Source organism: Emys orbicularis, chromosome 14 (genome assembly GCF_028017835.1).
Source record: "Emys orbicularis isolate rEmyOrb1 chromosome 14, rEmyOrb1.hap1, whole genome shotgun sequence".
NCBI classification, from domain to species: Eukaryota; Metazoa; Chordata; order Testudines; family Emydidae; genus Emys; species Emys orbicularis.
In genome coordinates this window covers 24,955,846-24,982,886 of record NC_088696.1, presented here as the reverse complement: position 1 = coordinate 24,982,886, position 27,041 = coordinate 24,955,846, and the positions used below count along the sequence as shown (strand labels likewise).

General features: G+C 44.4%; 1 protein-coding gene across 1 annotated transcript in view; it reads left to right on the top strand.

Moving 5' to 3' along the window:
• Positions 1–864: 864 nt before the first annotated feature.
• MYLK3 (myosin light chain kinase 3) overlaps positions 865–27,041 on the top strand; it is a 39,797-nt gene continuing 13,620 nt past the window's right edge. The window contains exons 1-8 of the mRNA XM_065416715.1: positions 865–1,383; positions 6,304–6,394; positions 13,104–13,542; positions 19,164–19,759; positions 21,359–21,464; positions 23,361–23,454; positions 25,618–25,727; positions 26,502–26,643. Coding sequence (XP_065272787.1) covers positions 865–1,383; positions 6,304–6,394; positions 13,104–13,542; positions 19,164–19,759; positions 21,359–21,464; positions 23,361–23,454; positions 25,618–25,727; positions 26,502–26,643 — 2,097 coding nt within the window. The remainder of the gene's footprint in view (positions 1,384–6,303; positions 6,395–13,103; positions 13,543–19,163; positions 19,760–21,358; positions 21,465–23,360; positions 23,455–25,617; positions 25,728–26,501; positions 26,644–27,041) is intronic.

The window sequence follows — 27,041 nt, the reverse complement described above, 5'->3', positions numbered from 1 at the left end:
TCTCTTCTCTCCAAAGAACAATTGTTGTTTTTGCGGTGTCCGCACTCATGCACTTCAGAAACAAAAGTGTATCAATAGCAAATGCTTTATAAAGGACTCCAGACTAATTATTTTGCTGCCAATTATGAAAGCAATTGTGACATGCCTCACTGTAGATTTTTTTTACACTGTGCACTTTCATGGCACTGTAGAAAGAATTTAATTTTAGACGTTTCAGTTGACAGAGACATGCTGGTGCCAGATACGTATTTCAGATCATTGTCATTATTGTGCTCTATTTTTAAGTTCAAGTGCCAGCCAACCTAAAGAGCACAGCATACGTCTGTGCTGGGTGTTATGCATGCATACTACCAGGCTGAAATCTTCCCAGCCTTAGCACGACACCACTAAATTCACTTTTATACTTCTCTGCTGTGGCAAAAGAGAAACATTTTAAAGGGTATTTTTCAAAATCAGAAAACAAGGCTTGGCATGAAATCCTTGCTCCCCTCCCCCCCCCCCTCAGATATCTGCTATGGGCGTCGTCAATTGTTAAGATGCTTGCCTATCAACAGCCTCTCAAGAAAGAATTTTAAATGGTTTTGTGACGTCAAGGGGGCCCAAGAAAAAACAGTCCATTGCCAAGTTAACTCCCTCATTGAAATCACACAGTAAGAAACAGATAACGCAAAAATGAAACCTTTTCACACAATGGCTGATCAATGACATGTTCCTAGCATCTCTAATAAGCCAAAGAATTTATCCTTGGTTGTAGGGTAAGGAAGTGACTAAGGAAGATGAGCTTTCAAAGAATCACCCTCTAATTTACATCCTTAATGAGGAGCCACCCAAATCGCACTGCCATTGACTCCTTGTCTGGGCAGAATGTCTGAGGGTAACATGGAGCATGGAAAGGTGCCTGGAAATGCAGTGGCTAGGTTGCAGCCTGCAAGAGGGAACAACTTAAGCATGATGGACAAAAAATTGAATCTTTTGAATGAAAAGGTAGATAAATTATTGAGTTTCCAAGAAGACTTGAATGGCAAGCTGCAAAAGGTGAACCGAGGCATTGATGACATAGGAAAGAACATTGATAAGTTAACAGCATCCCAAGCATCCACTGCTCAGACTGATACAACAAAAAGAGGCCTAAAACCTGGGGACAGTATTCACCCGTCTGAGACTGAAACTGCATGCTCAGAAATGTTGAAGCTGATGAGAGCTACACAGCAAGATGCCTTGAAGCACAGGGAGAGGCTGGAAAAGATAGAAAAAATGGTTGATACTGTGGATAAAGTAATTACATTTGTGGGAGAGACATTCAAAAATTCTAAAGTAGTGGATTTCATTCTGAGAGGCATTGTACCCTGGAAGAAAGGGAATCTGGTTGAAATCCTAATGGAGGTTGGTTTTATTTTACTGTTCACAATCCTTTTCTTGTTAAGGAGAAGGGCTCCAGGCTTTCCTGTTAATTTCTTACATAATGCATGTGTGTGTTCAGGCTTTCCTCAGTATTAGGCATAAGAATAAATGGTATAGTGCAGAAAACATGCTAGGAAGGTTTCAAATAGGTGTAAAGACTAGGTCTCTGCACTGAGGAGTTGACAATTTAAGGGCCAAAATCTGTCCTCAGTTACACCCTGGCCAATAACATTCAAGTTAGTTGCGGAATCCAGCCCTAGATGAAGAATAATAAATAGTTAGCGTACTGTGAAAGTGACAGAATGGGATTCTGTTTTCTGACAATTTAGGCATCAAGGGCCAAAATCTGCCCTCATTTATGTTCAGACAATTTCAGTGACTTCAATGGAACATGGGCCTAATTCTTCCCAATTACATCTGTGCAATTCTATTGATTTCATCCAACCATCGGATCAATTGGGCTGTGAGCGCAGGACACTAACTCATAACCATTTCTTAATTATGAAGCATAATGAGCGGGAAATGGTTTGTAGTGTCAGCAGGATATTTTGGAATTCATTGGTTTTCTCTTTTTTTAAAAATGAACTGGCACCTATAATGAATATGTGCTGTTTCAATGTTGAGTCTTGTTTGTCATCAGTCATTACTATTTGTGTCCCATCATGAGAAACAAAGAATAAATTGCACAATGAGGTGTATGTGGGACATGGTCTCATTCCAGCAGATCTCATAACATGGGGGTGGTAAAAACATTATTGCATTAGGAACGACTTTACTTGCAATGGAATTATTTGAGTACTCTGTGAATGCTCCTGGCTTTATAAATATTTGGGTACAAATCAAAATAACTTGAAAAAAACAACAATTAAAATATATGGGTGGAATGTGCATTTGAGCTCTTACAAAAATGAGACTGTAATAGACTCAGTATAGATCAGGAGGGTGTTGTGCAGATTTTCAGATACAGCTCTAACAGTCCATCTCTGTACAGATATGCAGAACCACTACTCTTTCAGAGACTAACAATTGAACCAGATTGTGAGATTTTTGTTGTTGTTTTTTGGTTAAATTTCTAGTGGAAACTGGGTTGAGATCACTAAAAAACCCCGTCTACAGTTACGTGGTGCCAGTACTTGCAGTCTGTTCCAACTGAAGTGTGCTACAATAGTAGAAGACATGAAAAAAGTGATCTAAAAATTGATGTGCTTTAGGTTTAAAGATATGATTATTACGAGCACCTGCAATGTGCTTGGCACTATGCAATACCTGGAGACAGCTAGGATCCTGCTTCATAGGGCTTACTCTCCAAATTGGACAGACAAGTACATAGTACACTAGATGGCCAGGTAAAGAACAAGTTCAAAATGGTAAACTAGTTTCTACATTTCTTTCTTTGCTAGATTCACTGAAAGACTTATTGGAAGAAAGATGTTTAGGAGGGATTATAAAGGTAGGGTGGCCATGTAATGCACGAGAGACAACTCATATGTGGTTATAGTTTACTATAGGAAAGCAAATACATATTGGACAGGTGGGCAACATTAATTAACCAGCAACATCCCTTTATTTATTTGTTTGCTGTATACATTGTAAGACTGGAGCATAAAGAACTTAATTTAAAACCCAAAGGGTTCCAGAAGGCTTTTTTACACTACAGTTGCAAATAAAAAGAACCTGTTACTTGCTTGTTTCTGCTTCCTAGCCATCTTTTTATAATAGTGCACCATATACCAGAGCAGTGGCTTTATCCAGCATTACTATGTGTTCAGGACAGATGTTGAAAACTTGGAGAGGGTTCAGAGAAGAGCCACAAGAATGTTTAAAGAATTAGAAAACGTGGCTTATAATCACGGCCGGTGCAACCCATTAGGCGACCTAGGCGGTCGCCTAGGGCGCTACAATTTGGGGGGCGGCGACCGCGGCGGTATTTCAGCGGCAGGACCTTCCGCTGCCTCTGTGGGGGGCGGCATTTCGGGGCGGGACCTTCCGCCGCCTAGGGTGGCAGAAAAGCTGGTGGTGCTCCTGCTTATAATGATAAATTCAATGAGCTCAACCTATTTAGCTTAACGAAGAGGAGGTTAAGGGGTGACCTGATTACAATGTATTAGTATCTACCTGGGGAACAAATATTTGATAACTGACGCTGCAATCTAGCAGAGAAAGGTATACCATGATTCAATGGCTGGAATTTGAAGCTAGACAAATTCAGGCGGAAAATAAAGTGTAAATTTTTAACAGTGAGAGTAATTAACCATTGGAACAATTTACCAGGAGGCATGGCGGATTCTCCATCACTGACACTTTTTAAAATCAAGATTGAATGTTTTTCTAAAAGATCTGCTCTAGGAATTATTTTGGGGAAATTGTATGGCCTGTGTTGTGCAGGAGATCAGACTAGATGATCACAATGGTCCTTTCTTTGAATTTATGAATCAATGAAAGGGGGGGGTGTCTTATGTTTTTATTTTTGTAAGTAGCTGCTTGCTGACACAACAATAGGATTCAGTGGCTTCTGTAGGACTGTTTATGTGTGAGACTTTGCAGGGTTGGCCTCAAATTCATAAAATAAGTGAATGTCTGAATTGAAAGCTTCATAGCTTCATACCGTCTAAAACTTCTGACTCTTGACTTACAAAAAACAGTGCTGGAGTGCGTGGTCCACTCCAGTCTCACTTGCAGAAGGGGATTCATGAAGAATAAAGATCCCCACAGTTTCACCATTGTCATGGGCATACTGAGTGTTTTAGTTAAAAGTGGCAATGACATCTGAAAACTTTTTTTAGTGGGGGTGGAGGGGAGAGGAAAAAAAGCTTATACTATAAGTCAACATTGGAGCATACAGGGTCAACACATTAGCACCTCAACCCCTTACGCTAATATTAATGGGACCTGATTTTCAAAGGCATGTAACTGGATTTGTGTGTTAAAATATACAGGAGGTTCAGAAGCTCTTGTTTGTTGCCACACTCAGTAGTTGAGTAGGGTAGGAGACCAGGTCAGTTCTCCGCTCTAAATTATCTTTTCTCTGGTTCAAATATTTAATATCTTCCCAGCCAATACATGTATTTTCACTACTTTTTGCTGTTTTTCTATGGTCTGCATTATCATTTGCTAAATGTTAGAGCTAGGATGAATAGTCAACGTGGTTTCAATGAGGCTTTTGTTAAAGAAAGGATTGGGTATCACCTAGAAAGTATTCAACAAACATTCGCCACCTGAGATTGGTGTCTCTTCAACCAGAGAAAGAGATGAACTCAAGCCAAAAAAAATTTGGATCCAGATTTTTCAGTACCCCAGAATTCAGGTCAATGGGATGGAGCACGTGGGCGAGTGTTTGCAGGATTGGCGCCCAGTGGGCTAGCCACATGTCTATCTGACTTCACTGTGGCTCAATGAATGGAAGGTCCTTTTGGGGTTACAGGTTAAAATAACATTAAATATGTAAAGCGGTGCTGTTTCTCTCCATGAGAGCCAGGAGGGATGAAACCAACATTTCCTTTATCTGGGGCCTCCCCTGTCTTAGATTAAAAACTATGTGATAGAACCGTATATTGGAGAAAAATCACCCCAGGCGTAGTCTTGGGAAGTATCATTTTTTGAGACCTATGAGCTAATTTATTATTCCACAAGATTTTGCTTTAGAACAAAGATTTTAAAAAAATTGGTGGATGTGACCCAGGGAGCCCTTGATGCCAACTGGCAGAGGGCATGGGGGGTGCATAGGGTTTTACAGGGATCCCCTGGGTCAGATCTATGCATAATAGTTCACGGAATGGTGGCATGTGAAGTCTCTACCGAAAGCAAGTGGCCCACAGCTTGCCATAATCATAGCTAATGTATGTATGGATAATACTAAGGAATTATATGTCTACACTAAAATGTATGCTCCGAAGTCTTGGAGTTTTGGCGGGTCTTCGGGAGGTGACATACTTTGGAAATGTTCCTTTCATGCAGGAGGTAAGGGACACCTATCTCCCTGTCTGGTTGTTTGTGTATTGTATACTGAATGCGTCACAGTATATGCCTATTTATATACTGAGCCAAAGGCAAAATAAGAGATTGTGAAATCTGCAAGATGAAACCAAAGCAGGGGGGTGTCCTGTTTATGAAAAAAGAGAGAGAGGATTGTTCTGTTATATCTTGGGGTGCCAGGAAACACACTGAATCCTTCACCTAGAAGGCAAGCTCACAGCACATCTTTCTCATGAAAGGAGGGTCACAGCCAACGTGGCTGTAAAGGGGTGAGCATGACTCCACAAGACATGAGTATCTGGTTAATTAAATCTAGCCTATAGAATGCATGTTATGATTTATGTCACATGGAACTATTTGTTTCCAGTACTGCTATTTGCTGCAACTTAAATCTCTATGCTTTGTTAGATACACTTATACTTGACTTCACTATAAACATATCTAGGCGCTGTGTGTCAAGCGGAGTGGTGATCTGAGGTGGACTTGGTAAGCTGGGGTACACTGTTTCTTTGGAAGCAGCAAATCTGAATACTGAGTGTCCAGTGGACTGAGGCTGGACACTCAAGGGAGACACTCAGAGGGCTTGAGGGTTGGGGGGGTGTCAATTGCTAACTTGTCGGGTGACAGTGGGGCCTGCGAGATCTAGAGGGGAGTGCCGGTGCAGTTGGAGAGCTGACCCAAGGCAAGCACAGACAAGACTTCCTCACACTAAGGGCAGGTGGTAGAGAGCACATCCCTGGAGCCCCCAGGAAGCCTCACAGTGGGGGAAATAAAGAAGCAGCAGCAAACTGAGAATGCAATGAAGCTGAGTCATTACCACCAATTTCATAGTGTCTAACTGCCTCCACTGGTAGAGAATTAGAGGAACCCAGTGGGAAATGGACATCTTTAACATTGTTAATTAATGGTGTATTCAATTGTATTTTTTAGACTAACGATAAACCGGAAGAGAAGGTTGCAAAACCAAAGCATGTACCTAGCAACAGAGGAGTCCAGGCCGAAAGCAAGGAGTCTTTGGAAGGTATATGTAAGCCTGTATGTATGATAAACATATCTGCTATGGAATTTGAGATAGGTTGGGAAGAGAAGATCCAATATTCTCCTATATTGTAGGTACTACTGAATTAGCCCTGAATTAGTACCTGGACTTATCAAGTACTCAGAAAAGTGGGTGTTGGATGTTTGATACCAGCACAAAAAAACAACAAACAAAAATACAGCTCCCCTCCCAAAAAACTCCCAAACCAAATCCAATAGCAACACTTCATTAAAATGAATAGCAGCCATTACCTTTTTTGGTTAATGCTGTATTTCTTTGCTTTTGCAGTTGTAGTTAGCTTAATTAAAAGAGAGCAATGTCTATTTGGAAGACAGCAGGGATACAATTGCAAGAACACATAGAAAACCTGTAAAGTCGTAGAGGAAAAAGGCACGTGAAGAAGCAGAAATACAGATTTGTTTTTGAACTGGGAATGTCTCACGTGGCCAGCGAAGATATTATCAACAAGTCACAGGGGATGGGGTTAGAAAAGGGATTCAGACCTCAGACCTTTCTGTCATCCATTGTATCCATTGTCATCAGTGGAGTTACCGGGGTGAATGTGATTGTTGAATAGTGCCCAGTTACAGTCACCTCCCACATGTCACCAGAGGTTCCTCTCAAGCATGGCCAAAAATTGCCTTGGTTTCTTGGCTTAGGCCTGGTCTACACTAGGAGTTTATGTCGAATTTAGCAGTGTTACATCGAATTAACTCTGCACCCGTCCACACAACAAAGCTATTTAGTTCGACATAGAGGTCTCTTAAATTCGACTTCTGTACTCCTCCCCAACGAGGGGAGTAGCGCTAAATTCGACATGGCCATGTCGAATTAGGCTAGGTGTGGATGGAAATTGACGGTAATAGCTCCGTGAGCTATCCCACAGTGCACCACTCTGTTGACGCTCTGGACAGCAGTCCGAGCTCGGATGCTCTGACCAGCCACACAGGAAAAGCCCCGGGAAAATTTGAATTCCTTTTCCTGTCTGGGCAGTTTGAATCTCATTTCCTGTTTGGACATCGTGGCGAGCTCAGCAGCACTGGCAACGATGCAGAGCTCTCCAGCAGAGATGGCCATGCAATCTCAGAATAGAAAGAGGGCCCTAGCATGGACTGATCGGGAAGTCTTGGATCTGATCGCTGTGTGGGGCGATGAGTCCGTGCTTTCCGAGCTGCGATCGAAAAGACGGAATGCAAAGATCTACGAGAAGATCTCAAAAGCCATGGCAGAGAGAGGATACAGCCGGGATGCAACGCAGTGCCGCGTGAAAATCAAGGAGCTGAGACAAGGCTACCAGAAGACCAAAGAGGCAAACAGACGCTCCGGATCCCAGCCCCAGACATCCCGTTTCTACGAGGCACTGCATTCCATCCTAGGTGCGGCCGCCACCACTACCCCACCACTGACCGTGGACTCTGAGGATGGGATATTGTCCACGGCCGGTTCCTCGGACATGTTAGCGGACGGGGAAGATGAGGAAGGAGATGAGGAGGACAAGGCAGTCGACAGCGCTTACAACGCTGATTTCCCCGACAGCCAGGATCTCTTCATCACCCTTACAGAGATCCCCTACCAACCGTCCCCAGGCGTTAACCCGGACCCAGAATCAGGGGAAGGATCAGTCGGTAAGTGTTTTAAACATGTAAACATTTATTTTTAACAGAATAGGAATATTAACAATATTAACAATGGGTTTTTCATGATTATTTTGCCCTAGGCGCTTAACGTTTCAGTCCTTGGCAGTGCAACTACTCAAAAAAAATCTAACAATGTCCGGTTTAGCATGATTGGTTTGCCCTAGGCGCTCTACTGTTTAGTCCCTGCCAGTGCAGCTACAGTAAAATCCGGTCTATATGTCCGGGGATAGAGCTGAAATCCTCCTGGGACATCTCCACGAAGCTCTCCTGGAGGTAATTGGCAAGCCTTTGCATGAGGTTCCTGGGGAGAGCGGCCTTATTGGGTCCTCCGTGGTACGAAACGTTTCCGCGCCAGGAGACAAGCAAGTACTCGGGGATCATTGCCTTGCAGAGCATGGTGGCATACGGCCCTGGTCTTTGCAGGCTTTCCCGAAGCATCCTTTCTTTCTCGGTCTCTGAAATCCTCATCAGAGTGATGTCGCTCATGGTGACCTGCTTTGAATTAGGTAGGGGAATGTTAGTATTGGGACTGCTTGCCTGTTCCTTTACAGAACTGTAACCGGCGGTTTACAGCCACGCGGTGGAGGCGGGAGAGGGGCAGCATACAGGGATCTTTCCCTGGGACAGCCGCGAGGGGGTGGGACAGGGGCAGAGTTCATGCTTGCCGGATTGCTGGCAGCAGGGACTGGCATTGCTTTGAACGTGAAAGGAGGCCAGTGCTATTAAAGTTTTAAGCAGCCACAAGTCTACGGCTTACCATGTCAGACTGCTACCCAAATTCCGCTGTCCTGCCCCGCTTGTCTGATCTGCACTGCAAGACCCCAGGCACTGAATGCGAAGGCCGAAAATTCGACCTTGTCCTGAGGGCGCATGTGATAGGTGCTGTGCATGGTCTTGTTCACAGAGAAAGACTATGTTCTTTGTTCACAAAAAAATTTATCTTTCTGAGGAATTCACTCCCTTTTTCCCATCCCACAGCTGCGACTGTCTCCCGACCTACCCTGGCATCACGCTCCCAGAGGCTAGCGCAGATTAGGCATAGGAAGAAGAGGACACGGGAGGACATGTTCTCGGAACTTATGGGCTGCTCCCGAGCCCAGGCAGCCCAGCAGACCCAGTGGAGGGAGAACTTGTCCCAAATCCACCGATCACACATGGAACGGGAGGAGAGGTGGCGGCAGGAAGACCAGCAGGCGACTCAAACGCTGCTTGGACTAATGAGGGAGCAAACGGACACGCTCCGGCGCCTTGTGGATGTTCTGCAGGACCGGAGGCAGGAGGACAGAGCCCCGCTGCAGTCTATCTCTAACCGCCCTCCCCCGCCACAAAGTCCCATACCCCCCTCTCCCAAAGTCCCAATAAGGAGGGGCGGCAGAGTCTGTGTAAACTCTCACTCCACCCCTGCAGACTGCTCAAGTAGCAGAAGGCTGTCATTCCCCAAAATTTGATAAGTCCTTTCCTTCCCGCCTCACCCAAGCCCCCGTCCCAGTTTCATCCCCCAGTTTCATGTGTAGTTGCTAATAAAAAATACGTTTCTGTTAATTACTGTTTCCATCATGTTCTTTTAGAGGAGAGTCTGTTTGAAGGGGGGGAAGGGGGTTGGTAATTGGACAGGGCAGTCACCTTTACCAGGGTACAGACGCGGGGGCAGGTTCAGCAGCAGGGCACACACACACATTGCAGTCACTAGTTACCCTGGTCAGTCTGGGAGGTGGTTTTCATGTTCTGTGTGTGTGGGGGGCTATGTGACTTTGTGGCGGGGGAGGGCGGTTAGAGATCTTATGCAGTGGTCCTTATCCTGGATCACAGAGCCACGCAGCAGGGGATCTGTAACCGTCCTACCCCGCCACAAAGTCACATAGCCCCCACACACAGAGTCCCGAACAGGAGGGGTGGCAGGCTCCGTTGAAACAACCGGTCCAGCAGTGCGGACCGCTCTAGGAGCAGGAGCCTGTCATTCCTGGAATTTAGAAGCGTCCTTTGCATCACTACACTACACCCGCTCCCCATCACAGTCTGCATCCCAGTTTCAACACTTTACCGCGAAAACAGTAATAAACAAAACGGTGTTCATTAACAAATTTCCAGTGATTTTATTTTTAGACGTGTGTTGGAAGGGGGGGAATGGGGTGAACGGGGTATGTAACTAGAGAGGATAGTGAACATTCACTGGGTAAAGAAACGGGGGCAGGTTCAGCTTCTCTGTAAACAAACTTCATAGTCACAGGTTACCCTGCTCACTCAGGAACCTAGCTTTCAAAGCCTCCCGGATGCACAGCGCGTCCCGCTGGGCTCTTCTAATCGCACGGCTGTCTGGCTGGGCGTAATCAGCAGCCAGGCTATTTGCCTCAACATCCCACCCCGCCATAAAGGTCTCCCACTTGCTCTCACAGAGATTGTGGAGCACACAGCAAGCTGCAATAACAATGGGGATATTGGTTTCGCTGAGATCAGAGCGAGTCAGTAAGCTTCTCCATCTCCCCTTGAGACGTCCAAAAGCACACTCCACCACCATTCTGCATTTGCTCAGCCGGTAGTTGAAGAGTTCTTTTTCACTGTCCAGGGCGCCTGTATAGGGCTTCATGAGCCAGGGCATTAGCGGGTAGGCTGGGTCCCCGAGGATCACTATAGGCATCTCCACATCCCCAAGAGTTATTTTGTGGTCCGGGAAGTAAATACCTTCCTGCAGCCGTCTAAACAGACCAGAGTTCCTGAAAACACGAGCGTCATGAACCTTGCCCGGCCATCCGACGTTGATGTTGGTAAAACGTCCCCTATGGTCTACCAGTGCTTGCAGCACCATTGAAAAGTAGCCCTTTCGGTTAATGTACTGGCTGGCTTGGTGGTCCGGTCCCAGGATAGGGATGTGAGTTCCATCTATAGCCCCACCGCAGTTTGGGAATCCCATCGCGGCGAAGCCATCTATGATGACCTCCACGTTTCCCAGGGTCACTACCTTTGAGAGCAGTAGCTCAACGATTGCGTTGGCTACTTGCATCACAACAACCCCCATGGTAGATTTGCCCTCGCCAAAGTGGTTCGCGACTAACCGGTGGCTGTCTGGCGTTGCAAGCTTCCAGAGGGCTATGGCCACTCGCTTCTGGTCAGTCAGGGCTGCTCGCATCCGGGTGTCCTTGCGCTTCAGGGCAGGGGTCAGCAACTCACAAAGTTCCAGGAAAGTCCCCTTCCGCATGTGAAAGTTTCGTAGCCACTGTGATTCATCCCAGACCTGCAGCACTATGCGGTCCCACCAGTCCGTGCTTGTTTCCCGGGCCCAGAATCGCCGTTCCACAACATCAACATGACCCATTGCCACCATGATGTCCTCGGCGCGGGGTCCCGTGCTTTGTGACAGGTCTGTGCCACTCTCAGACTTCAGGTCCTCACCGCGCTGCCGTAGCCTCCTCGCCCGATTTCTCAGCATCTGCCTCTGGGAAAGGTGGATGATAAGGTGCGAGGTGTTGACAACTGCCATAACTGCAGCGATGGTCGCAGCGGGCTCCATGCTCGCAGTGCTGTGGCGTCCGCGCTGTCACTGACCAGAAAAGTGCGCGAACTGATTTCCCGCTGGCGCTTTCAGGGAGGGAGGGCGGGAGTGACGGTTGGATGACGACAGTTACCCAAAACCACCCTCGACACATTTTTTTCCCCAGAAGGCATTGGGGGCTCGACCCAGAATTCCAATGGGCAGCAGGGACTGCGGGAACTGTGGGATAGCTGCCCACAGTGCACCGCTTCCAATGTCGATGCTTGCCCCGTTAGTGTGGACTCACAAAGTCGAATTACTGTCCTTAGTGTGGATACACATGTTCGACTTTGTAATATCGATTCCACATATGCGATTTAAGTAAAATCGAACTACTCTCGTAGTGTAGACATACCCTTAGAAAATAACAAACTAAATAACCTGCTGGTCAGAATTCTGACTCAAAAGCCCCCAGTAATTTTGGGCTGAGGTGTTAAATAGACTAAAAATGAAACAAAAATCACACTGATTTCCAGGGCCTGTGCAAGTAGAAGCCTGGAGGAAATAGAAGTCATTTCCCTTCTAGACTGCCCTTCCTTTACATGCACCACCATTAATAATTAAGAGCAGTTGCAATTATTGGAATAGCTCCAGTGGGACCAAGAAACCCTAGGGGAGAGAGGCAGTGATCTGAGTCTTAGTGTCTCCCGGAATCCTCCTGTCCCTTTTGCAATGTCAGTGCTACTCCCTATAGTACTGACACTGGGATGGGTGCGTCTTTTGGGATTTCAGAGTCCGAACCATGTGTCATGTTGACCCATAGAGTACTTTCAGTCTTGAACGTCCTTCAAGTGACTCTTATCAATTTTCTGTTTGCAGTGTTGTTGTAGGCAGCCCTGTTGGTCCCAGGGTCTGAGAGAGACAGGGTGGATGGAATAATGTTTTTTATTGGACCAACTTCTGTTGGTAGAAGGGGCAAGCTTCCGATCTTCACAGAGCTCTTCCTCAGGTCTGTCAGGTCTGCTTACTTACCTTCTTTAGTCCTAGGACCGCAGAGGTGGTAATTGCCTACTTCATTTTAAGTGGTCTCCTACAACATGTGTATGCTTAACAACCTGTCTTATTTAGCATGGACACTCTGGTTATCTTCCCCAGAGCTGAGGAAGGGCTCTGGGAAGCTCCAAAGCTCATTCCTTCCACCAACAGACGTTGGTTCAATAAAATATATTACCTCACCCACCTCGTCTCTCTCTTATCAATTTGTTTTTTAGTTATTCGGAAATCCAGTTTCTATTTTTACTTTTACCATTGCTGAAAAGCTAACAATGCAAGTAAGTAATTTAGTAACCTGCATGTGTCAGTGTCAGAAATGTCAAACATGCTTCTAATAAGCTTAAGTCTTTTTTGTGTGTCTTTTAGCCCTTTCACATGAGCATCATTGCTTAGTTTCACTACGATGGCAGGTTTTTAATAGAGTCCAACATCCCTGGCTACTTCCCTATTTTTTACAACCTATGCCACTATATAATATTTTTTCTTGTGTCAGAGGAAGGCTGTAACATTATGAATAATACCATTTCTTATTTAGAGCCCAAAGGAGAAGAAAAGTTGGATGAAAATAATGGAGCATGTGAAAAAGTAAACTCTTTCAATGCTGTAGTCTCCAAAGTTGACTCCAGTCCACAAGTTAAAGAAAGGACAACACAGCTGCAAACAATAGCAGGTTCTGGCAAAACAAATAGCTCTAAGAATTGTCAACCACAAAAAGACACTGGAATTAAAGCTTTGATTCCAAACCATGGTCTTCCCTTCATAAATCATGGCCCTGTGGGGAACAAGAATGTTATTGCTGAAGCAATTGATAAGGACAGAGCACCGGGACTGGAAGAACATCACAGAAAGCCTATTAATCAGAAATCAAAAGAAAGTGAAAACAAACCCTCTACACTCAGCGCTATATCCATGGAAGCCGTGCCATCCACATCAAAGTCTGTATCCAGAGCAGGGTGTGAAGTGATACGTACAAGGTAATGATCTAGTCTGTAATTCTCTGTGTGATCTGAAACATTTCATGTGTTAAAAATAGGCAAATTATTAAAAGGACGATTCAGTCTTGCTCATATATGATAAGGAAAAAAAGCCTTGTTAGAAAAGGAGCACAGGGAACCATGTAAACAGTCAATCTGAAGAAGAATTAGAGCCAGTTTGGTGGCTTATAAATTTATACAAAGTTTGTAGATAGAAAGTGTTAGGTAAGCGCTAATTACTAATATTGCACATCTGTTCTGAGTCAGGGAGATTTGAAATGGGTTTGCTCTACTTGTGTCTCATTTCATTGAACCTTGTAAATGGCTGACTCCTTTCTAACATGGAGGTTTCTATAAATATCACATACGGGGCTTAATAGGTCTGCAAGAGGAGTCTGCCATTGATTGAGGACCGAATTTTTTTAGTGTGTGATAAAATTTCAGGGCTTGGGCAGGTTGTTCAATTCCATGTATAATAGTCCTTTGCGCACCTCAGAGCATTCCGTATTTTTGGTTAGGTCTGTGACCACATGACCCAGCCCATTTTAAGCATTGGCCATACAAAGCTGTGAGCAAACATTTCTTTTTCTAACTTTACTTTTTTTTTTCTCTTTAACATATGACATATTTGGTATCAGATACCCTTGTTTGTCCTTTTTTTTGTGGTTAGGAGGTCCCATTTTTAAAACATGTCTGTGCATGACCATGCATGTTCAGTTTAGTCTCCTGTGCATTTTTGTGTATACACAATTATCCCAGTGTGCAGGTATACAAGTCAGCATTTGAACACAGACCAAAAAGTGACTGGTTTTTTGTACGTGCGCATTTGAAAATGTTTCTTTTAACTTAAAGGATTTGAATGCATTCTGGTGCCTTAAATACAAGACAGGCACTTTATTCTCTAGGTAGTCTTTAGTTATTTGTGCAATTTACAGATATTTTCAGGTGCTGGAGTATTCCCAGATGAATGTAATACAAGCATATTAAGGCCTTGTCTACACTACAGGGGGAGATCGATCTAAGTTACGCAACTTCAGCTATGTGAATCACGTAGCTGAAGTCGACGTACTAAGATCTACTTACTGGGGGGTCCACACGACGCAATGTCGACTGGAAACGCTCTCTCGTCGACTCCTCTTGCGCTTTTCATTCAGGTGGAGTACAGGAGTCGACGGGAGAGCGATCTGCAATCGATTTAGCGGGTCTTCACTATACCCACTAAATTGACCGCTAATGCATCGATCGCTGCGCGTCGAACCCCCGGTAAATGTAGACAAGACCGGAGACTGAAGAACCAAACTAATAAACTGAATGGAAGTGATCTTGTTCCACTTCTCAGTACACACAGATCCACATGAGAAAAACCATCATTGCAAATGGCAGTAATTGCACCCCACTCTTAGAAGAAAGGCTGAGCTGTGGCAGGGCTTGGAGACTATATTTCCCTTTACCTCTAGAAGAGGTCCAGTGTAAGGATGTGGCAGGGCAGAATGGGGGAAGCTTGCATTGCCATAACCCGTTGTGTGGCTAAGTAAAAGAAGATTCCAGTGATGTAATTACAGCACATTTCCCAAGCACTAAATTAACATGATTGGAGCGCGGGAACCCCCCTGAACACAAGGGCTGCAAAGTGCAAAGGAAGTGTGTATATTTGATGTCTAGATCAACTTCACACAAAATTTCGTTTTAATCAGACTTAAAATTTACTCTGCATTTTTATTTTTAAATAACAATGTGAAAAGAACATGAATCTTCCTACACTTTATTTATGGAGGAGTTCGTAGTCAGAGTGCCTATATAGATACTTTTTGTATGTGAAGACTGAATGAGTGGGCAAAATTCTGCACTGGGTTACATGGGTGCAGCTCTCATTGAAGTCAATAGGCCTGTAAAGAAACATAAAAAGAACAGCATTCCAATGCTTGGAATTGTTAGAGAAATGCCCAGGTTTCCCTGCCAAGTTTAGACTTGTCTAGATAGTCATAGCAGTGTTTGCTCTAAGCTGGCATCAGCTGACTTCTGAGCTTCTTAGCTACAGATTCTTAATACATTTGTCAAGGCTGATATCCCACTCTGGCACTTCAAGTGCAGAAGGTGGGGGCCCGCAGGGATTCTAAAAATTAATACTGGCCACTCCAGTCTTGTATTAAACTCCCAAGGTTACAGTTTTTCTCTGACCTTGGATGGGTAGATGCTGCCACCACCCAAGTGCAAAAACCCCTTTGAGAACCCAGGAAGGCGCACTTGAGAATTCCTTCCTGTGGGGTACCCTCAAGCCCTTTCAGCGCCCCCCCCCCCCCCCCGGGAAGAGCTGAGAAAGAAAACAAAGGAAATCATCTGTTTCCACCAGCTAATTAAACAACATATACACAAACCTCTTAGGACCCAAAAATCCAATCCTGTTCTTAAAAAAGTGTAAATTTTATTAAAAACAAAAAGAAAGAAAATACATTTGGAACTTAGGCTTTTTGCTAGATTTAAAAAAAAACAATTGCAAGGATTAAGCATCAAGATAGCTCTCTTGAGGTCCATCTTAAAGGTTACAAGCAAAACAAAAGCACCTGGGATTAGCACAGAAGAGTCAACAAAAAAAAACTGCAGGCAGATACAGGAATAATTTTCCAGGAGGAAGTGTCCAGAGGAGAGCTGATGTATGTATAAGACACAAACTCTACCTGCATTGAGTTCTTCTCATAGGATAATCAATACATGATTTTTCCTCTTACCTTTTGCTTATACAATATTTTAGTTGCATTCTGAAAGGTAGAAACAGACACTGTACATTAAAATGTAGTGTGACTACTCTGCCTAGGGATGGTAGAACCTCTAAAGATCAGCTCCAACCACTTTGCTCAGCCAGCTAGTCTGACAGTTCATATAGTAAGATTGATTTCTCATGACAAATTAGCTCAGAAATGAATTTCAAAACACCTGGTAGCCTCCTGGGGAAAGCACTGCAGATTGCAGTGTGATTTTACACTCCTGGTATCCCTGCCTGATTTTCATATCAAGGCCAGGGGTTCAAAACACTTGCTGGAGGATTCTCTGCACCTTGAGGTCTTTAAACCACGATTTGAGGACTTCAATAACTCAGGCATAGGTTAGGGGTTTGTCACAGGAGTGGGTGGGTGAGATTCTGTGGCCTGCGTTGTGCAGGAGGTCAGACTAGATGATCATAATGGTCCCTTCTGACCTTAAAGTCTATGAGTAAGCCATAAAAAAATAAGAGATAAACCTAATCGCGTCTTCCTAGTCATTTCCTGACCTACTTAGAAATCTGGGGTTTCAAATTAGTTTCTAGGTATGATCTGGTGATTTTTCATACCTGGCCCAAAGCTTTTTACAGCATAGTTCCAGCCATGTCTCTGCTCTCCGGGAGAACAACACAGACAGACAAAGGGGAAGTTTTTTGCCCAATTTTAAAAAGTTCTAACCTTCCCACTGGCCCTTTTGATCAGGTGCCCACTCCCTTCCTTTTACCTATGCAGGGAGACTTTTTAACCCTTTACAGGTAAAGCAAGTAGAGAACAACTACCAACAGGGATTTATAGCTAACATGTTGGCTGGGTGTCCATAAAATGGAGCTACCCCCTCCCCCTTTCATTTATCACAACATTATAAAGGGATCATGCTTATAATGACAGTGAGATGGTAAAAATGAGAACAAAACTACAGACTTGTTATGCAAAAGATAGAAAAGGTTTCTTTTCAAGATCTTTGTTACAGAAGGTACAATACTTTTGAGGAAACTAGATAGGTGTTTCCTTTTCTAGGCACCAGAGATGTTCTCTGCCTGCAGTTTTATAGTCCCTAGGGCTCAACTTTACGGCCCTTCCTGATGCCCAGTCGCTCCACTGAAGCCAGCTGCAGTACTCAGAAATGTAGGGCTGGAAGGGACCATGAGAGGTCATCTAAACCACCCCTCTGTGCTGATGAAGGACCAAGTATACCGAGCCCATCACTGGCAGGTGTTTGTCCAACCTATTCTTAAAATCCTTCAGTTATGGGGATTCCACAGTCTCCCTTGCAGAGCCCGATCCTGCTGCTGTTTCTAAGTTTATTAATTCTATGACTATCTCTGACAGAACTTCAGACTATAGCAGGTTTTTTATAATCCCATTATCTCCAGTCAACCTAAGCTTAATGAAAATGTTTAAAAGTTCCTAGTGGCAGGAATGCTAAAGGAAATAATATTAACAAAACAAAGGAGCCAAAAGATCCGAGGTGTACAACCTAACATTTTCAACAGCAGACTGTGGAAAGAGTAATATTCTATACCACCCCAGGAACGCAGACTCTCACACCTCAGCTCTCAGCTATTGCCGGGAGACTAGCACACACCCACCCAGGTTTTTAAGAGCTAGCACGTAGTTCTAATAATCCAGACCACCATTTTTAGCACTAAGTACAAAGGCTCCCCATCACAGAGGCACTGGTAAATGCTGGAGTAGGTATGATTAAGGCTATGATTATGTCACAGTTGTCAAGGAAGTCACGGAATCTGTGACTTCCAGAGAGCTCTGTGACATTTTCTGCCCAGGGGCTGGAGCTGTCAGCAGGCAGCCCCGCAGCTCTCAGGCACTGCTGGCAGCAGGCCTCCAGCAGCTCCTAGCCGCCGGGCAGCAGGGGGATCCCAGAGCTCCCAGCTGCTGTGGGTGCTGGACCCTCCACCCGCCCCATTTTGTCAGGGCTATTTTTAGTAAAAATCATGGGCAGGTCATGGGCTTCCGTTAACAGGGCCGGCTCTAGGCACCAGCAAAACAAGCTGGTGCTTGGGGCGGCACATTTTTAGGGGCGGCATGGCCGGCGCCAGAATGCCGCCCCTGCCGCCCCTAAAAATGTGCCCCGGCCGCCCTAGCTCACCTCCGCTGCTGCTGCCGCTCACGCGCGTTTCGCGCACCGCTACTCGCCCTCCCTCCCAGGCTCTCAAACCTGGGAGGGAGGGGGAGCAGCGGCGCGTGAATCAGCTGTTTCGTGCGCCGCGGCCGCTCGGGATCTCCCCCTCCCTCCCAGGTTTGAGAGCCTGGGAGGGAGGGGGAGACTCCGAGTGGCCGCGGCGTGCGCGCCGCTTCTCCCCCTCCTTCCCTCCCTCCTAGGCTTGAGAGCCTGGGAGGAGGAGGCAGGGCTGGGGATTTGGGGAAGGGGCGGAGTTGAGGCGGGGCCGGGGGTGGGGTAAGAAAAAAACGGGGGGGGGGGGGCGGCCAAAATTATTTTTGCTTGGGGCGGCAAAAATCCTAGAGCCGGACCTGTCCGTTAATTTTTGTTTTTTGCCCATGACCTGTCCATGATTTTTACCAAAAATATCCAGGACAAAATCTGAGCCTTAGGTATGATATATTTTATGTCCAGCAGAGGGCAGACATCTATACAAGCTAGCATGTTAAAATAACTATTAAAATAAGATTTTGTGGGGACTGATTCTCTTCAAAATGTTGTAAATTTATCCTGGAAGTATTGCTGAAGTATTACATTTCCTTATTATCCTTAGCAATTTCAGTATCTGATATTTTTGGTAGGGAAATTATTGCATAACTGGGATTTAAACAAAGTGTAAAAAAATATTTTCTGCTAATCTACCGAGGCTATATACCTGCATAAAAAGGAAAATGTTTGCTCTGCAGGATTTCCATCAATGTGCAGATGACTGACACCCAAGAAAAGATTCCAGTGGCCAAAGAAGGAAGCCTTGGTGATCATGGAGGTACAAGTTCCAAAGTAAAATCCCCTCTCTCCTCACCATTGGAAGTTGAAGGAGTTAAACATCTGATTGACAAATTTAAACACAATCCATGCCCTCCAAACACCAGAACTGACCCAGTTCAAGAAGTAAAAGGGGTGAAGCTTGCTAATAAACACAATGAACAGGAACCCAAATTAGGGAAGCCACAGATGCTATTGAACAAAGTCTCAACTGATAAAAAGCCCCTAGAGAAATCAGAGCTAAAATGCAAGTCCATATCCTCTCCAAGCACAACTGAAAACGATACTAAAAAAGATCTTGGGGCCAAAATAAAAAGCCATAAAGAAACAACAAAGACAATGAAAGAATCCACAAAGGATGCTAGATTTGAATTAGAATTAGAATGTGTGGAATTAGAAAGCACATACGCAGGACAAAAAGAAGACAATGCAAATCAATGTACAGGAGAGGCCCCAGAAAACACTACATCAGTAGAAGCCAGCAAAGCATTTGGCAAGCAGGATGAAGTAATCATTGGTAAGTAGCTCACAATCATACCTGGAGACTTTTACTCTGAGAATTCTAGGGTACCTGCATATGTTATACACTATAATAGCTGAAACCATGCTCATTAGTGCTATTATCATAGTTTGAGAGCATTTATTCAGGCACCAAGCATACCCTTGGCTGCATCAGACAACAACTGTATTCACATTCATGGGACTTAATGTTCCTGTTCAGTTGCAGTCTCAGAATAAATGTTCTTTTGGATTTTGGATTCAATTTAAAGGCTGTTTTGGAATAATAATCCTTTTAAAATAAAATGAAATGAAATGTTATGTATTTGAAAAAAGAGAGATACTTTTAAAACTTTATTTCTTTGAATAAAAGCCTTTATTATCATGTAAGATAAGGGGTGTGCAAACCACGCATTAATATTAGCAGATGAAAAGAGTGTAAAATATTGTAGGAAAGGTCTCATTTTGTCCCTAGATATACCCCTGGCCATAAGTCTTTTTCTGGGCAGCACATGTTAGTGATCACATTCTGGTTGCTGCAAGAACAGGAGTACTCTTTGCCGGCAGTGGATGGAGCATGCCCCAAAAGGTGTGCTGATCAAGATCTAGGTTCTACAGTAGTGGTTGATAGGTGCAAATATGTATGCGCAAATGGAATTTTAAGGTGTAATATACACTGTGCAGCCGTTTTACAATGAGCATGTATTAAATTAGTCAGTGACATCTTTGGCCCAGTCTCTCCCTGACTTTGCACAAAGAACTCCCAGTGATGTCAAAGGGAGTTCTATACATAGATTGACTTTGGGATTTGGCCTTTATTTGGGTCTTGCTAAATTGGATCAGCTACTTTATTGGGACATCTCCCCGGGGAACTGATTTCTTCTATTGATAATGGCAGTGATCGCTGCTACTGGGAGAGGCATTCTCCTGACACTGAATGAGTAAGTGGTTGTGAGTCATTAGGTGTTAAGTAGGTGCCTCACTCATGACATTTTACTCCTACCACCCAATGGAGACAGTGGAGCGACTCATATGCTTAAGTGCTTTGCTGGATGGGGGACCTAGTAAAGTGAAAAGGTGGAAGAAAGATGGGAGCCTTATTAAATTCCAAGTTTTTGTTTTGAATATTGCTAAAAGCAAATTGTTAACAATTGCCTGGCTGGATCTAAGATATCCTGAGTGCTCATGTTGCGCTCTGATATTCCCCCATACAGGCTGCTCACCCACAGCTGTGCTGAACAACGTTATGATGGGGGAGAACCATATTTGTGTTTGGATCTGCTCCAGAAAGCAATGTGGTACTGTGGTGATGATGCCATTCTCAGTGGTCAGACTGGCTTTGGGGGGGACTCTCTGAGGGACAGGTATATTTGAGATGGTGGGAGTATGATGAATGTTACCTTTGGTGAGGTGTAGAGTGAGTGAGGTGCCAAAAGGCGTACACCCACTACCAAGGTGGTACGGGCTTGTTTGTAGTTAGCTAACCTATCAGGTTGCCCTTGGTTGACATCTTGATACAGCTGAATCCTAGGAAGTGAAAATACTGCGGGGGATGATGAAAGTAATGTGCAATGATTTGTGGAAAACCAAATCAACGAATGAACTGTCTCCTGTGTAGATGACAGCCCTCCTCCTCCTGCTCCCTTTGAACATCAAGTAGTGAGCGTCAAACAAACAGAGATAACAACGTGCTACTCAGTGTGCCGGCATGAAGTATTAGGAGGGTAAGTCTGTGGCTCTGTAATGCTGTGCAGTTAGCAACATCGCTGCAGTTGCTGAAATACACAGAAAAAGAGCTAGTAGGATGATTACAATTCCCCATTGCCCACGGAGTATCTACAAATACATAGTTTTCATTGGATGCTCTTGGTGACACATATAGGTCTGCAGCTCTTAAATGACCATGTAAATGCATAGATTTATAAAGTTTAAGGGACTATGAGATTATCTACTTTGACCTCCTGTATATCACAGGGCATTAATATATTTGCTGCCATAGCACCCTCCTATTGCGCTGTTCATTTAACACCTTTCTTGCTGCTCAAGCTAGTCTCCATCCACGAAGATTAGCCCTCTCTCTGGGAGATGCAAGACATTCCATACATACAGCTCCCCCTCCCTCTAGAAAGTGGCCCAATGTCCAACAAAATCAAAACTGTCAGCTTCAGACCAGTCACACAAACAGTTCATCTCCAGTATTTCTGGCTTCTCTGGCTCAGGGAACCAGAAGGTTTTCAGAGAAAATCACTTGGACTCTTCTCTTTTTCAGCTCCCTTTCATGATCCCTGAAGTTTTCTATAATCTGTGTAGTTCTACTTGATGCCATGTCATTGGTTCTAATGTGTGTCGTCAACCATTGGAGACTTGCCAGATGACTTCATAATCCTGTCCAGTCTTGCAGTTTGACCAGTGGAGAAAACTTCCATGGGAAGTTTGAGATTCACTGGCTGGCTAGTATTCAAAATACTGTTTTTAAAATCACTGAATAAAAACCTTCCTGTGGCATTATGAACTTTAACAGCTACCAACAAGAGTTCATTTTTCATTTATTTTGTAAAGCGTAGTTATGGTGAGAAAAGTGACTGTAATAAAGTCACTGCACCTTCTTACTTGGTGGATTTGGATAGCTGCTCACTGTATTAATTAAATAAGTGTTTACTTCTCTCTGTTCCTGTTAGCCCTGCAGAACACTGCAGCTCTGAGCAAATGAGATGGATTCTTTTCTGGCTTGTGCATCCTCAGCAGAATTGTCAGCCATGTTCTAATTGCAAAGTCTTTATTGCTGGTGATGTGTGAGCCAGGCAGAAGATGACTTGACTTTCAGATTCCACTCTGCTTTTGCACACCTGGAGGTTAGGAGAATCATCTCTTGGTTGGTACAACGATTAGATTTGACATTGAAGTCATTGAGCCGCTGAATGCTGTTTCTAGAATCATTTTTCAGAGCCGAACAGCATGTTAAAGGGTGTTAATGGCTGAGTTTTCAAACTGACATTATTTTGACATGGCACCTAGGTTTCACTCACGAGGTGAGCACTTCCCTTCAGTCCTTTCAGTTTTCTGCACTTAGTTGTTATTTGGGACAGTATGATTTCCTGGTGGAGTTAAGTGCAAATATGCCCTAACAGGTCCAAGCATGATGGTGATGCAATGGCAGAAAAGATGGTGCTTAAAAATCATGTGCGTGGGTGAGGTAGGAGACAATTTACATCACACAATAAATGTGTGCCCTGTAGTTATTGGCTTTAATGTAATTTAAAAAGTTACATGATCAGACCAGAAATATCCTTGTTAATATTCCCCACTATGCATCACTGAAGGACAGCAGGAGTATAAAATTACAGAACCAAAAAAGAATATCAGCAGGTTACTGTGTCATTGTGTAACGTAGTAATACAAATGGAGCATAATATTTTAATGTAAGAATTGAACAACTGGCTGGAAAGATAAAACTAATCCTTCATAAGCTGAGAGAAAGAGGAGATTCATGCTACTGACCACCTGATTCTGTTCACTTTGTACCAGGCTATTTTTAATCAATGATAAGAATAGTTGTTTGAAAGGCTTCTGCAGCAAGTTACTTTAAAGTCATTTTACTGTGTATTTCTCTGTATCAACAGGGGGCGTTTTGGTCAAGTTCACAAGTGCACAGAGGTGTCAACTGGTCTTAATCTGGCAGCCAAAATAATAAAAGTGAAAGGAGCAAAGGAAAGGGTAAGTATGGTTTTGTGAACCTCCATGGACAGACATTATAAATCTGGCTTATTACAAGCACCTGTGCATCGCTTTCCTCATTAAAGTATTTTCCCACTCAACATTGTATCAAATATGACAAAACCAGTCTTAGTAAATATTTGCTTGAATCCTATATGACTGTTTGATCTGACCATGTTATTTTGGTGTTCACTAATGTAACCCTTCTGCCAGGTGAAGCCAGCAGCAACAAGGGCCGGGTTCAATATCTAGGGGTTCCTTTTCAACAATACAACACAAAACAGGCTGGAACCCCCACCCAGAGACCTGGGACAATTACACACCACCACCTGGGCGCCTCTAGGAGGCAATACAGAGTCTGAGTGTAGCAAAAACTTTTAATAAAAGGAGGGAATTAACTCTGTATTAATTTGGGAAAACACCGCAACTAGGGCTCATAAACACAACCCCCCCAAGTAAGTTGGGCAGTATCCTTTTCCCCTCAGGTCCAGCAACCCAAAAGTCCCTTAACATGCCAGTCCCTTCTCTGTACCCCATTCACAGTTGCTGTCCTTGGCCGGTGCAGAATTCACCTCCCACCCTGTATGGAAGACGGGGCGGGACGTGGGGTGTGTGTGTGTAAGGAGGCACGTTACACGCTGCACTGCTCGGGCACTTGCTCATCGCCCCAACAGCCGATTGTCATGCCTCTGTGGGGCTCTGCTCTGGCCCTCTCCACCAGCTTCTCTACTGGCCGCTTGCCACGCCTCTCCACCTGCTGCCCTGCTGGTCACACTTCTCCACCAGCCTCCCTGCTGGTCACGCCTCTCCGCCAGCTGCCCGCTCGCCAAGATGTCTTCAGGACCCCACCCACACTTAACACAACCCTCAGTGATTTCAGCTGTTAGTGGGGGAGTCTCACTGCTGGGCCACACTGGGCAGTCTCTTGCAAAAGAGACACTCCCCAAAGTAGGTCTAATACTTAGACGTAGGTATCAATGATTTCAGCTCTGCAGCGTGTAACAAGACTCTCAATTGAGTCTAAATTAGGTCTTTTATTATACCATGGAGAGAGGAAGGATCAAATGGTGTCTAGGACCCTTAAACAGGACCCACCCCAGCAGGTACAAGTACCTGTCCCCACCCTCTCTCAACTCACTGGGCTTTGGAACCCGTGTCCCCTGCCTAGCGAGTGCTGTTCAGTTAAGGGTGAGTCCCCTCCATTGGGGTATGGCAGGTACAGTTCTGTTGCCCTCGGTTCACAAACAAGGATAGCAACCCTTTATTACTCCTGCCCCAATAACAAGGAGACTGGGGATCCAACACCGGCCACAAGTGATCATTTGGGCAAGCAGTCCCATCATGCTGAGCACCTAGGCAGGTTGGGTGTGTCCATGCAAACGAGATCAGCTTCTGAAGTCTTTTTCCACAGCTCACCACTAGATGTCGGGGGAGAGCTCATCCAGACTCTGCTTACACCAGGGGTTCTCAAACTGGGGGTTGTGGCCCCTCAGGGGGTCACGAGGTTATTACGTGGGGGGTCGCGAGCTGTCAGCTTCCACCCCAAACCCCGCTTTGCCCCCAGCATTTATAACGGTCTTAAATATATTAAAAAGTGTTTTTAATTTTTATGGGGGGTTGCACTCAGAGGCTTGCTGTGTGAAAGGGGTCACCAGTACAAAACTTTGAGAACCACTGGCTTACACTAACACTGGTGTGTGCAGGGAATCAGTTGCAGGGCCGGCTCCAGGCACCAGCGAAGGAAGCAGGTGCTTGGGGCAGCCAATGGAAAGGGGCAGCACGTCCAGGTCTTCTGCGGCAATTCGGCGGCGGGTCCTTCAGTCCCTCTCTTCCTCTTCGAGCTGCTGCCGACGTGCCGCCAAAGAGGAAGAGAGGGAGCGAAGACCTGCCGCTAAATTGCCACAGAAGAATGAAGCGGTGTGATTGAGCTGCAGCCGAAGTGCCACCGATTGTCTTTATTTATTTTTTTTCGCTTCGCCGCTTGGGGCGGCAAAAAAGCTGGAGTCGGCCCCGATCAATTGGCATGAATGTTTGGGGAATGGCTAATTTTTGTGTGAATGTTTGTATTTGAATGCGCACAAGAGTGTTTGTGGTCATGCTCCAATAGGAGCATCTGCGTGTTGCTAGTCACTATTCGTTATCTTCCTGTTTGTAATGTTTCAGGAGGAAGTGAAAAATGAAATAAACATCATGAACCAGTTAAATCATGTGAATCTGATCCAGCTTTATGACGCTTTTGAATGCAAGAACAACCTCACCTTGATCATGGAATAGTAAGTTAAAATAATATTAGGAATCGTCAGCTCTTTTGAACTCGATGGTTGCTCAAGCCGGAAGTAGAAATGGAGAAAAATACATTGGGGAGGGCGGAAGGGGGATACTATGAGTGTTTCCCAACCTGGGTGAAGGCTTCTTTCATTTTAAGAAGCAAACTCTGTAAGAGAAAATCACATATTTGAGAATATCAGAACTTAAACAAATGGTAAGAATACCAGCTGTATCCCAGAGAGTATAGAGGGGTTTCATACAGGTCTGTTATTAAGAGAAGAACATCAGTATGTTTTATTTTTCATTAGTGGGGGTCTGGCCCATAGACACAACACAACTGCATTTTCTATATGAACTGTATCTAGCAAGTTATATAAGGGTACGAGAGTTAAATTAAAAAAAATAGCAGAGGGAGAGGGAACTGAAGAGAGACAGAGAAGAGAGAAAACAATTTGTTTTTTGGAGAAGTTAGAAATGAAAAAACAGAAAGATTTTGATGGAGAGGTTCATAACCGCTGTTCAAAAAGTCAGGAACTGCCTTTGTACCACTAGCAGTCAGAATGTTTGGAGATACTTTGAGGAGGCTAGAACTGAATGAACAGAGAGAGTGCGAACAAGAGTAGCAAGACAGAGACAAAGGTCCAGATTTTTAAAGGGACTTAGGCACCTAAAGATGAAGATGGGGCCTAGTGGGATTTTCCAAAGTGCCTAGGCATCTAACTCACAATCTAATGAGGAATATGTGTATTTTTTCACATTTCTCTTTGTCAATATTTTAGTGTTGATGGTGGTGAATTATTCGACCGAATCACAGATGAAAACTACCATCTAACTGAGTTGGATGCAATCCTTTTTACCAAACAAATATGTGAAGGAGTCCACTACATACATCAGCAGTATATTCTCCATTTAGACCTGAAGGTCAGTAGTTACAGATCTCAGGTCTTTGGCTAAACTGTACGTTGTGCTGTATGGAGAGTCTGTATGTATGGGAGCTGCAAATAGAGGGTCTTTTCTCTTCCCCTTACTTTATCTTGTAATTAAATAAACTAATTTAGTTCAGTGGCCACCATGAATTAACCCTAGAAAATTCATTTTTTCTTTAATGTTTAATCTTTTCTTAAATTTGATAGCTTATTTTAAAGATGATTAAATAAACAGCAGGTTCCTCTGCTTTTACAGCTTTCAGATCAGAAGCTTTTCATAGCTGTGTAGAATTGCAAAATAGAGGGTTTGGAAGCCCCTCTATTTGTGTTATAAGACTTGTCCTCTCTTTTGCTTCTTCTCATGTTTGTCCTTGTCTGTGTCTCCCACTGACA